The 12,357-nt window shown below is 39.4% G+C and overlaps 1 protein-coding gene across 2 annotated transcripts in view; it reads right to left on the reverse strand.

Moving 5' to 3' along the window:
• Positions 1-929: 929 nt before the first annotated feature.
• The window catches only part of LOC141784416 (protein phosphatase 3 catalytic subunit alpha), an 89,946-nt gene continuing 78,518 nt past the window's right edge, over positions 930-12,357 (reverse strand). Inside the window, exons 12-14 of one of the 2 annotated variants that reach the window (XM_074662250.1) lie at positions 11,414-11,511; positions 7,938-7,967; positions 930-2,796 (exon numbers count right to left, since the gene is read on the reverse strand). In XM_074662250.1, the coding sequence (XP_074518351.1) occupies positions 2,594-2,796; positions 7,938-7,967; positions 11,414-11,511 (331 nt within the window). In that variant the 3' untranslated portion in view covers positions 930-2,593. The remainder of the gene's footprint in view (positions 2,797-7,937; positions 7,968-11,413; positions 11,512-12,357) is intronic. The other variant, XM_074662251.1, reaches the window with a different exon arrangement.

The raw sequence follows: 12,357 nt of genomic DNA on the forward strand, positions 1-12,357 counted from the left end.
TGTTTTCTGAAAACATGGTACCTTTTGGTTTTATGTGAATTGGTACCCAGTCCTATTGACAGAATTCGTTTGGTACCTATAAAAAATACCTAATTTGGTACACATCCCTACTGGAAACACTTGCATCAAGAGTGATAAACAGCCCATTTCAGTTGAATTGATGTGTGCAATAAGTTGCTCACTTAAATTTTTTGTCTCACTCCCGTTTCTTCTTTTTGCATTTTGAAACTCTGCTTTGAACCTTTTAAAGATCAAACAGTGCAACTACTCCTATAATTGTGATCAGGAGTGTATTAGAACATGACCTAAATGAAAAATCAGCCCAAAGTAAAAGTATCTCCTTGTCTACAGGGGGCACCATAGTCAACACAAACCAAAAGTCTTTGTGGGAGCTATAAGTATGAACAACTCTCTGCCTTTAAAATGAATAAAATATATGAATCAAGGAAAAAAGTTCCCAAAGAAGAGCTGTTTTGGAATTAGTCATCTAAGCACTGCAATCAACTTTTCAATCAGATGGGAGCGTGGAGTTTTGTCTGCAACTCACAAAAGTATGCTTACAAAATCTTGGCTTCGTCTTCGAGGTTAAATCAAAGGAGTTACCGAGGTTCACTCGGAGGAAACACCTTTGTTGCAAAACTGCCAAGAAACTAACTTCCTACCACAACACTGGCCAAGTCAATGCCACACTTTTTTCTTGTTGTTGACTTTCCAGATCACTTTGGAGACACAAAGAGAGTCAGGAGGACTGCTCCACAGCCCCCCGTGAACTCAGAGGGGTGACTAAACTGCTCTCACTCTCATGTTTATCTCTGATGTTCCTGCAGGTTTGACTTTTGTGTGACGGGAGTGTTTCCTGAAAACATCACGCAGCTCTCTGGTACAGCTTTGTTCAGTCGCAGAGCAAAAAACGCCCAAAGGACTATGTGTATTATGTATTAGACTTTATTTTACATGGTTGCATATTCATTGGCGGAGGACTAGGGGACAGCCTGAGTCACACACGCACACACATACAGGAGAAGCGGCTTCATTTCAAGTTGAAATTCATGCACATTTTTATTGAACAGTTATATAAAATACTTTTCATAGTTGCAAGTGCATGCCTCAATCTGCCAACAGTTTTGAAGTTAAATTACAAAAGCAAGGCTTCATGTCGTGTAGTGAATTACTTGGGCACTTAAGCAGTTCTTAAAAAAGATCGAAGTATTTTTTTTTCGTTTCATCTTAAAGTATTGAGCAGTATCAAACCTGTAACTGATATACAAAGCAGAGTTCCAAATAATAATAGTAATAATAATCAAATTACACTTTCTGTGGCACATTTACAAAACAGAACAAAACCAATTTTACCTGTTATATGACACAAACAGCTAATCATGCATTTTTGAGTTACACATGTAACCACACACCTCACAAGAATTGTCAAACATGCTTAATTGGACTGTGTGCACTTACAAGCGCAGGTTAAAAATATGATTTCTCATCCATCAGTAAATGCTTCAATTACAAAAGAAGTTGAAGGCATAGAGCATCATGGTGTTAATTGAAAGTATGCAGGTATATCCAGTATATGTTCACTAAAGCGCAATATATTTCAAAACAGGCCTCCACAGCCAAAGGTATTCAGATTTTCTATTTCTTTCTTTAATTTTTATAAAACATGCATAGGCAGACACTTTATGTTTATTGTATTCTTTTTTTTACACAATATAGGTTCTCTATTTTTACTTTGTTCGCAATACTTAAAAAGAGAAAAATTAACACTCAATTCCAGCAAGCCACGATAAATCTACCCCCCTCCCTTCCAAAAGAGACAAAAAATAAACATATTTGCAAATGATAGATAGGTAAATGTAAATTCCAGTTATGAAACTCAAGAAAATAGGTATTCATTACCGAGTTATTTAGCCATTATACAGAAAAATCAGGTCAAAGCACACACCAAAAGAACCTGAGGTAAGCATAATATGTACAAAACCATAAAACGTTCCATTATTTGGCATTTCGACAACATTGCAACATTCTTTTTAAGACTGCCTAATTAATTTTCAGAGCTATTTTAAAAGAGTAGCAAAAAAAAGTTATCAATAAATAGTCCTTATTTAGTTTGTACACCCTTATATGTTAAAAACATTATCTCATGTTCTGTCCTTTTTAGTGCTGTATTTTTGTAAACGTACGATAGTTAGTAAGAAGTACACGACTTTCCGTTTCGGTGTAAATGAGCAAGGGTCGTTCAAGAAATTAAAGAAAATAAAACGGCTTTAAGATCTCTCAATCCGTCCATCCATCCCTCCCTCTTTCTCTCTGACATACTGTGGTGTGTGGTGATCAAGCACGTTAAAGGCCTGACCAATCAGAAATGTGAACCGACAATAACTTAGCAGATTTGACTATGAACTAATTTTTAGAAGGCATATCCAAAGACTAGCAAGTGAGATGTCCCCCCAGTGTGAGCCATACATGCCTCCCCCCTTTTCCACTCTCTTATCACTCCTCCACCCTCTGCCCCTTTTCGGTATTGGCGGGCCATGATGAGGCTGGGGGCGGGGCGACCCCGTCGGCCGAGCTGGCGCCCTGTTGTGGGCCTTCACTGGATGTTGCCGCCGCTGCTGGTGCTTCCCTTGGTGTCCGTGCCGTTGGTCTCTGAGGACAGGGCCTTGTTGAGCGAGTTCAGGCTGGCGTCGGAGGGCAGGGCATCTCGCCGCGGTGGCATCCGCTCGTTGATGCGATCCAGACCCTTGGCCTCCTCAAAGCTGGTGATCTTGTGCTGGGGCGAGAAGCCTTTGATGGCTGTTAAAGGAGGGGAAAAAAAGGAAAAAGAGGGTAAAATATTAGATTTGAGATTTGAGGGGAGGGATTGGGTGATAAAAAGAATGGAGTCACATTTGCTCACTTTCACACATCATCAGACTTTGATTAGCTTTAGTTTGGGCGTGGTTTATGGTGTCGTTCTTTTTCCTCAACAAAACAAAAGTTCCAACAAGATAAAGATCTGAGGTACTCTGGCTGACTCGACTGAAGGACAACCATCAAAAAATAGATTAAAAAACCTGTTTACACTAATAATACCTGATTATAAGGATCCCTTAAAAAGACAAAAATAGTTCAACCCTGATTCCAAAAAAGTCTGGACACTGTGTTAAGCATTGATAAAACAGATTCTTGTGTTCTGAAAATTTTTGAAACCCTACAGTTCATGGAATACGTAGCAGAGACAACTTATCAGATATTGGAAATTAAAGTTAATTGTTAGGAAGATGTTGTCTCACTTTCTCACTTCTAAAAAGTTTTGCGAGCGACATAAAACCACTGAATGATGTTTGTTTTTCAAGAGATAAGAAAAATTGCAGGGTTTTAAAAAGATGAGCATCACAAGTAAAGTAAAGTAAAGATGGCAGAAGAGGTTAACCATTCTGTGAGAGACTGCGTGAACCAATTGTTGAACACTTTCAGAATAATGTTCCACAACAAGAATATGTATTTTGGATTTTTTCATCTTAAGTTCATACTATCATCAACTTTTCAGACAATCTAGTGAAATCTCTGTACGCTATGAGCTATTGACTGTAAACTTTAGGTGGAACTTCACTAAGCACAAACATGACTCTGTAGTGGAAACCACTGCATAAACTCAAATCTTCTCTAAAAGTCTTTCTGTAGTTGAGAGTAAAACTGTGCCCAAAGCACAGAAACACCTGAGAAGGCAACATAAATGCTAACCCAAGGTTTTAAGAGCCATAAACTGCATGTTCTGTGCATAATACAACTGCATGGCTCTGCTATTATTTCTGTCGTGATGTTTACAGTGGAGGTGAAGCAACATGATCCCTTTAACATCTTTATTTTCTTTTTCCAGTTTCAATATTTGATAAGTTGTCTCTGCGCTGTTCAGGGTTGAAGTGATTTGCAAACCACAGATGTGGTTTTATTTCGCCTTTTACACAGACTCCAACTTTTCTGGAATTGGGGTTGTGACAGAACAGTGAACAATCAGCTGGAGTGAATGTGTCGAGGATCATAAAATCTGCCTGCAGACACTTCAGAATCTCTAACTTAGCTTGGATCATTATTGTTGGAGTCCTACAAAATGTAACTGTAGTCACAGTAAGTGATGTTTAGTAACTGAAAACCTAAGATAAAGCTAACTAGTCGATTTTGCTTTGTGTATAAATCAGGCAGATACAGAAGTCATGAATTCCTGTTTCTGGCCATACGTCCGTGTGCAAGGATCACTGCGTCTTTAAATCTCTGGAGTTCAACAGCCTTTGATTTAAGCAGATATATGCTTTGCTCCTGTTTTTTCAGACGTCTCGTAGGATAGTTAGAAACTCAGGCTGACTTCATGATAATCTAAGAATAAAACTGTGAAATAATGTTAAATGAATCCATACTCCTTTAGACTTTGAACTAAACTATTCATATAAATATCAAATATGTTGGAGGGACAAGAGCATAAAACATCATGTTTACATATTAATCACTTTGAATGAACAGACAACAGATAATAAATATAAACTCTAGAGCTTGTTTTTATGATAGGACAACACATTAACACCATTTATCAGAGTTTGAAAATTATAGAACTGCACAAACAAAAGGATTAAATAATCCTTCTAAATCTAAAGTGGGAACATCTGGCATCAGGGTCTACAGGTTTTCAATGTGCCATCAATCCATCGTTCATAATCTCTGCTCACACCCCTGAAACTGATCCATCTGCGCCACGCTGGACCACTAATTTCCTAATTTTTCACCATTGTACCCTGTCTACAAGGATTGTGAAAACATGATTTATTCAGGCACATTCACGAACACCTGAGGACCCCGAAAAATCCAGATCGCCACATCACGTCACAGATTGGAAAAATAATAACAGACAAAAAGAGGAGAAGGAGAATGGTCAGAGAGACAAAAAGAAAAAGGGCAGGGAAATCAAAAAGAAAGAAGAAAACACTGGAGTGGAGCCCACTGAGACATTCACTTCCACAGAATAGAACCACGTTGAGACTGAGCTCACGTACAAAGACACTACAGAGGTACTTGGGGTGCTAACGACTTGTTTAGTCTGCTTGGAGCATGCAGCAATTAAAGGGTTAACCAGACATTATGAGGGGCGGAGGTCACAAGACGGTTTGGAGAGGAGGTAAAAATGGAATCACTGGAGACGCTTGCTTGTTGAAAAATCACTGGAATGAATCAAATCAAGGCGTTGAAGACTAACTTTATCATATTCACTGACTTTAAATTAGTTCAGTTTTATTGATTTCCTTTTAAATTCTAATATTCAGCTTGATTTGATTCGTTTCAGCCCATTTCCCACAAGAAGTTGAATTTTTGTCACCTCCACCTTTCATAAAGGCTGATAAAACTATGATTGCAAATAAGATGACCCTTTTCTACAATGAGGGAGGGGGCATCATTTCTTTGAAGACGAATTTGGGGGGAATGTGGGTAGGGGCTTGATGGGTAGCATAGTTGTGTTGCTGCATAGCACAGGTCAGACACAGGTTATTAGCAGCTCACAGGAAAGAACACGACACAGCAGGGCCACAGAGGATCCACATGGAGAGAGAAGCAGAGAAGTGTCTCGACACTACAACGGACTGTCCTCTGTGGGGCTAAAGAGGAAGTTCTGGACAATTCCAACGTAAATAGCAGCTGGCAGACTACTATTTAGCTTGCAGTTGAGGTTGTTCTTGCGCCAAAGGCTGTGTTAATAAAAAAAGGTTTTAGGGAGGATCCAATTTGGATTTCAAAGCCTCCTGTGGAGCATTTCTCTCTTCTGATTTGGATTCAACTCTAAAGAAAACGGTTATTGTCGTATTTCTACGACAGCAACAACAATGCACAACTGCTTCAGCCGTTTCAAAGGGGAAATACCATTTTTATCTTTCATAGCAAGATTTCAGTGGATTGTGTGAGGGCAGAGCAAGAGGAGCCTGTCTGATGTGGTAACAAACCTCTGTGTGATTAAAACCATGTGTCCTGTAAAGCTTCATGACAAAATATAGCTCAATGGATACTACCTTCATTACAAAAGTCTGATACAGGTGTGTAAATTCATAAAATTTAAAGAAATACATAAGAAACAGTTGAGTGTTTAGAGAAAAATGGCCACACACAACACTAATCAGGATTTAGGGCTTGATTAGCCTCCCTAAATAATCGGTGGGACAGGACATGAATGGGGCTCCTAGATACCAAGTATTTGTCTAAATAATCCTCAGATGTATGGGGTTAATAGGGATGGGTACCTTTCACATTTGAAATGATATGGTACCGATACCCAGTACCTGGCAATTGGTACCGGTACTCAACGGTACTAACTTTTGGTACTTTTTTGTGTTGATATGGTAAAAAATATCAACTTGTTTAATAATTAAGTATAAAAGTTTTTCAATGTAACATATTTATTCTTTAATATGTAACCTTGTAATGCTGTGTTCATGTCTAGCATGGAAAATTGCCTACTCTTCCACTCCCTCACAGACACAAGGATGTGTTTAGGTACCTAAACATGGTACCTTTCCATTTTATGTGAATTAGTACTTGGTACTTTTGACAGAATTCGGTACCTATACAAGTACCTTATTCGGTACCCATCCCTAGGGGTTTCTGCTCAATTTATGGTGCTGGAGCCTCCCTGACTGAGAATTGTAAACATCAAACATGTTAATGCTTTACTAACTTAAGCTTTGTCATTTACTGCACAGAAAATTAACCCCTAACATGTAAGGTTCCTCTGCGCTGTGCATCTTCTATAAAGCCTCTTTAGCTAGCACCACAGAGACTGAACAGTTGATTATGTGCGATTTGGTTGTTCTTAAGTGCAGTCTTTGTCATATGCCTCCATACCAGGGGTGGGTATTGGTAAGAATCTCGCGATACTTGGGTCTCGATACGATATTGTGATAATCTACACAGTTAACTATTTGATTGATAACAACTTTTCTATCTTATTGTATTTGAAGTAATGAAAGTCATATGCCGTGTTTCAAACATAAACTTTACCTAAAGTTTGACACTTAAAATACTGTGACATTAAACTAATGTTGCCAAAAAACTATAGGGTAAAGACGTGGTCATTTAGTGAAACTGATAAATGTCACTTGGTGAAACCAGTGTTACTCATAAAAAAATCTAACATTGCACAAAACATGACTATGATTATTACTTTATCAGTCTACTACACTGAAAAAGTCAACCTAAAAAAGATTTTAACCTAACTGACCCAAGAATAGAGAGAAAACATTGACGTTAATGGCTTCAAAACCGACATAATCAAGTGTAGGAATAAAATATTTTGATTATACTACGCTCTTCAGCGCCCTCTACTGCAGTGGAGGCATAGGAGACGTATTGTACTTCCAACTCACCTAAAATATAAATTTTCATTTTAACAAAAATATTGGTATTAAAAGTTAAAATATCAATAATTTACCACAAGTCGAAGTAACGCTCTTTATTGCCGTATCATTATTTTTTCACACCTCTACTCCATACTCATCAAGATAGATTTTTATGTTAAAAACAGTTTCACAACTTAATGTCAAACAGTAAAATGATAATTCTTAAACAATACTAAAGGATGTTTAAAAAGGAATTAAAGTGAAATCATAACTTTTTGCCAGTAGTAACTGTCAGTTTAAAAATGATGAATGAAGTATTTGCTTTGCACTCACTCAAAATCACAGTTTGATTTCTGTGATTTTGAAATCTGTGCTATGAAATCAATTCCCCTTTAAAACATGTGTGACCACAGGATTCCCTAGTTACTTACTTTTTTCCCTCCGTTAATACTAAGCCACATTTTGTTAGCCCAAACACCCAACACACTCTATTCAAGCACCAGCGAGATGGATGAAAACCCAGCAGACCCCCCTGTCTATTGCCATGAAAAGCAACAGAAGAGGGCAGCCAGACCCATTTACCTTCGTCAGCCTCAATAGCTTCAATAGTAGCTGAAGAGAAGAAGAGGGGGGTTGCAAAACGAATGAGAGAAGTGAGCAGAGGAGTTCATTTTGTCCCAGGAACAAGTCAATGAGCAGCAAAGACAGCCAATGCCGACAACAAAGGTTAACTTCAACTCCACATTTTATGACAAAGGACTCATGGATGTTAGCAAAAAAGGGAGGAAAAGAGGAAGAAAAGGGGGGAGGGGGAGGAGAGGGATGAGCCTTAGCTTTTTGGTGAGTTCCAGATCTGTAAAGGGAAGGTGACGAACGTTGTGGCAGTGAACGACCTCACAAAGAAGAGGACTGCATCTTTGAAGTACTTTCAAAAAGTCTGACAAGGTCTGACAAAGATATCGATGTGGTGATAGAAGTAATGAATACTGCAAGCTGCAAAGCTGCAAATGTATTAGTCCTGAACTGTGAAGCACACATACATGAAGAGAGAGGAGTTAAAAGAATGGAAAACAAGGAGAAGGTTAAAGTGCGACTAACATTTTATAGCTTTATTTCTAACGTCAAATCGAAGCGTTTTGGACATATGGAGCAGTCGTGTTGTGTGCAGCATGAAGCAGAATCTGGAACTGCAATTAACAGCTTTTGATATGTTAAATATCAAAAGTGCTGGCTTACGTTTGTTTGGTGTGAGGGGGAGCAGGAGAAAACCTTTGATATTTTAACCACTTACCAATTCTTTTACAGTCACCCTGAGTTCAAAAATCAACATACAGAACAACTGTGTAAATCAGCTCTACACACAGAAAGGGATGAGGGAGGAGGTGACGGCAAAGTAACAGCTAAACAGTACTACAGACTACGCAGCACACTGTCATGATGATGTGAAAGTTACGAAAAGGTGCAAGATTACTGAAGTGTAAAACAGAATGGTTTGATGGAGTCAGCATTGCAGTAGAAGCACAGTGTCGTCTGCGTAAAGGCGGACACAATGTGATTCTACTAATGCTGAAGCAGTAATCTCTGAACATCACTCCACCTTCACAGAAGTTCTCTTTGTACCAGCTGCTTACAAATAGCTTTAAAACAGTTGTGTGCTTCAAAATTTAAGAAATATTTATCCTGAACTAGGGCTGTCACTTTTATTCGAAGTTTGAAGATTGGTTCCAACATGAGGTGAAAAGTTCATGTTCGAACTTTAATAACCTGCTCGAAACGCCGGCTGCAGTCTATACAGATGAATCAGACAACTTGACGTTGTTTTCCTTGTTATCCAACAGATGGCGCTCTAAGAATTCACTACCATGTTAACACACGCCCAGCTGATCTATCACTAAACAAAGCTACACGAGTGTACAAGAGTGGGGGAAAAGGCAGCAACTGCCCAGGGGTTGTTTGGGGACTTGGGCCATGATAGCTTCCTGGAGATGCAAGCTTACATGAAGGAGACAGCTCTGTCTGCCGACAGCAACCCGCTGCTTTGGTGGAGTGACAGAGGTTGCAACAAGTACCTGCAACTCTCAAAGCTGGCCCGTAAATACCTGAGTGTGCCAGGAACGTCTGTGTGCTCTTTTCGTGGTTCTGTCGGCAGGTAGTATCGTAAACAAAACAAAGAGCCGCTCTTGATCCTGATCGGGTTAATGCTTGTGTTTCTGGCAAATAATCCAAGAAATTCAGATGGTATTTAAGATACTTTGGCTCTATTATCAGTTACCTTGTTATGTTTTAATTTAGAGTAGTCAGAGCTCCTTCCGTTAGACGGTTTGTTGAGTTAATCAAGAAACAGAAACAATGAGATTGTGCTGTGGTGTTCAAGCCGAGCAGGTGGATTTTTTGAAGGGGGTCGGACAGTTTGAATTTATTTAAATGAAAAAGGGGTCATTTGCAATTTGTTTGAAATTGTTTTTTAGAAAAAGTGACAGCCCTGTCCTGGACTCAATACATATTCAGATAGTTAGCTGAAAGCCCCCATAAAACCTTGTAAAAAGAGGTCATATTAAGCTTTAGCCGACATATTGGTATTGTTTTATTAAATATGCGTCATTTTTTCACCCGACATATTTTTTCTACTTTGCAAATGAGAAAAATATTTAACACGCTCCAGTCATGTCGACCTAAATCAGCAGGGCTGGTACCTAGCAAAGTGTCTTATTCACACATGCTGCAGATTTTCCAAATTTTTCCAGGACAATTATTCCTGATTTACGAACCTTGACCCCCATTTAAAGTAGAAGAATAAACAAACTTAAAGGCAGGATCTGCAGGATTTTCCTAAAAAATATGAAAATTCCATTTACTTGAAGTGATTAATTGTTGCTATGAAATCTGGTAGCTTTGGGTTATGGTAGCAGGATAAGAAGTTAATTTATCATAAATATCACATTTCCACACGTAAACAGTGGAATGCAGTGTTGATGCAGTTTCGTTGTAACAGAATAGTCCCAGAAGTATGAGTTAAACATACTCCTGCATATTTACTTAAAAAGTTTCAGCCTCCCTTAGTGTGGTGTGATCTGAAAGTTTAGAAGCTGATTTAATGAGAGAACTTGTGAGAGAGAGAAGTTGTCTGGATTTCTGCTTTCCTTTGTGAATGACAGGGCTGACATCAGCTATAAAACCCTGTCATTCACAGCTGGTTGTGTCAATTCCAATTCATCCTTTGAATCACAGAGGACCTCGTCTCTATTCTGACAGAGCACCGCTGAGATCCACAGCTAGTGCTAAAATGGACAATGAAGCGTCCATTTCTGTCAGGAGTACAAGCACATTTCAAGTGTTTGTAAAAGCGTTTCCATAAAATCTTAACATCCTCGCTGCAGACTTATTTAGGGAGTGTTTGGAATTCAACGAAGGAGGGTGAACTGAACTTCTAAACTTGTCTCACAAAAACGAAAAAGGAAAAAAAAAACACAACAGAATACTTGCACAACCGATTATACCTGCAGTTTCTAGGGAGAAAGGAGAAAGAAAAAGATACAGGTAATATTTAAGATAAAACCAGTGGAATACAGAGAGAGACGGGGACAGGGAGACGGGTATCAATGTGAGACATCAGGAGGGAGACATCAGAGAAGACAAGGGATGGAGAAAATCTGCAAATCGTATCTGGCATTGTCCTGAAGAATGAGGCTATGTGTAAGACAAATAACATGGGGTCTAATAACAGTCATCTATCCTGGGATGCATTACTTTGCTGACACACAATACAGTAATGAAAAGCTACAGAGTGCAGCTGTTATTATCGAGAAGCATTTAATAAATGAAGGGCCACTGGCTGGAGCTGCCAAACTCATTTCACTGCACTCAACAGTTTTACTTTGAGGCAGCAGCTTTAAATTCAAGGACCATACTGAAAGTAAAATGAAGTCCATGTTTACAGTGTTCTAAACACTGAGCTAGCGCTTTATTCAGGGTATCGCTGCGTGAGGGGCAGTTATGTGTGAGAGAACCCAGTCTGGGGGACACAGCAGGGGTCTTGGGGTACTTTGTGACAGTCTTACCATTCTGCAGCTTCTCTTTGCCACCGGACAGCACTCCACTTGGTAGCATGCCTGTTGGGGTCAGTCCCTTCAGCGTCAACACGCTCTCACTCTCCTCTCTGGAATGACCACAGAGATACATACACATCATTTAAACATGCTCTTCGTATGTGTTTCAGACATCATACAACACAATTTACATCACAGTTCAAGCCTTTAGAAGACAGCCAGTCATGCTTTCTGACCTCATTGAGTAAGAATATTTTTGGCCACTTGGGGGCAGTAGAGCAAACTAAAAGGAACTTGTCAACAAAAAGTTTCTCACAGATAGGTATCCAGTAGTTTTGCTGCAAGAGTATAATTTATATGAATATTGAAGATTATTATTTGAGCACTACTTTGGTCTCCACCATAGATTGTAATAGACCATAGCCCTGTTTCCACCAAGCAGTCTGGTTTGGTTCAGTACAGTGTGGCACGGTTTGGTACGGTTAAGCCTGATTCCGTTTACATTTCCACAGCAAACTGTGCCAGATGCCAAAAGCTGAGTCTGTTAAATAACTGCATGACCCCATAGCAGCGCGACACAGTGTACCCCGCTAATAAATCCAATGAAGAAGAAAAAAGTGACACAGTAAACAAAGAGCAATGATGGAAGACATCCAGCATTTCGTTCTCTGTGATTGGCATGTAGCTCTTGGATACCAAGTTCAATCAAGCCGCTGTCACATGGTAAATGACGATTCTACCGACCAATCAACGGTCTGCTGTGTTGTAGCTCCCCCTTCCGAGAGCGGATCCGCTCAGTCTGGCACCCATACAAAAGAGTCCCAAAAAGTGGATCATCTTGGTTATTTGGGGATCTCTCCTGGTGTAAGTCAGAGGTGGTTAGCCACAAAATATGCGCCGTACCGAGATGAACCGAACCAGACTTCTTGGTGGAAACGCGGCTTATAATAAAAGGA

Source organism: Halichoeres trimaculatus, unplaced genomic scaffold (assembly GCF_033239565.1).
Source record: "Halichoeres trimaculatus isolate MK-OKI-2021-1 unplaced genomic scaffold, fHalTri1.1 fHalTri1_scaffold_22, whole genome shotgun sequence".
NCBI lineage: Eukaryota > Metazoa > Chordata > Actinopteri > Labriformes > Labridae > Halichoeres > Halichoeres trimaculatus.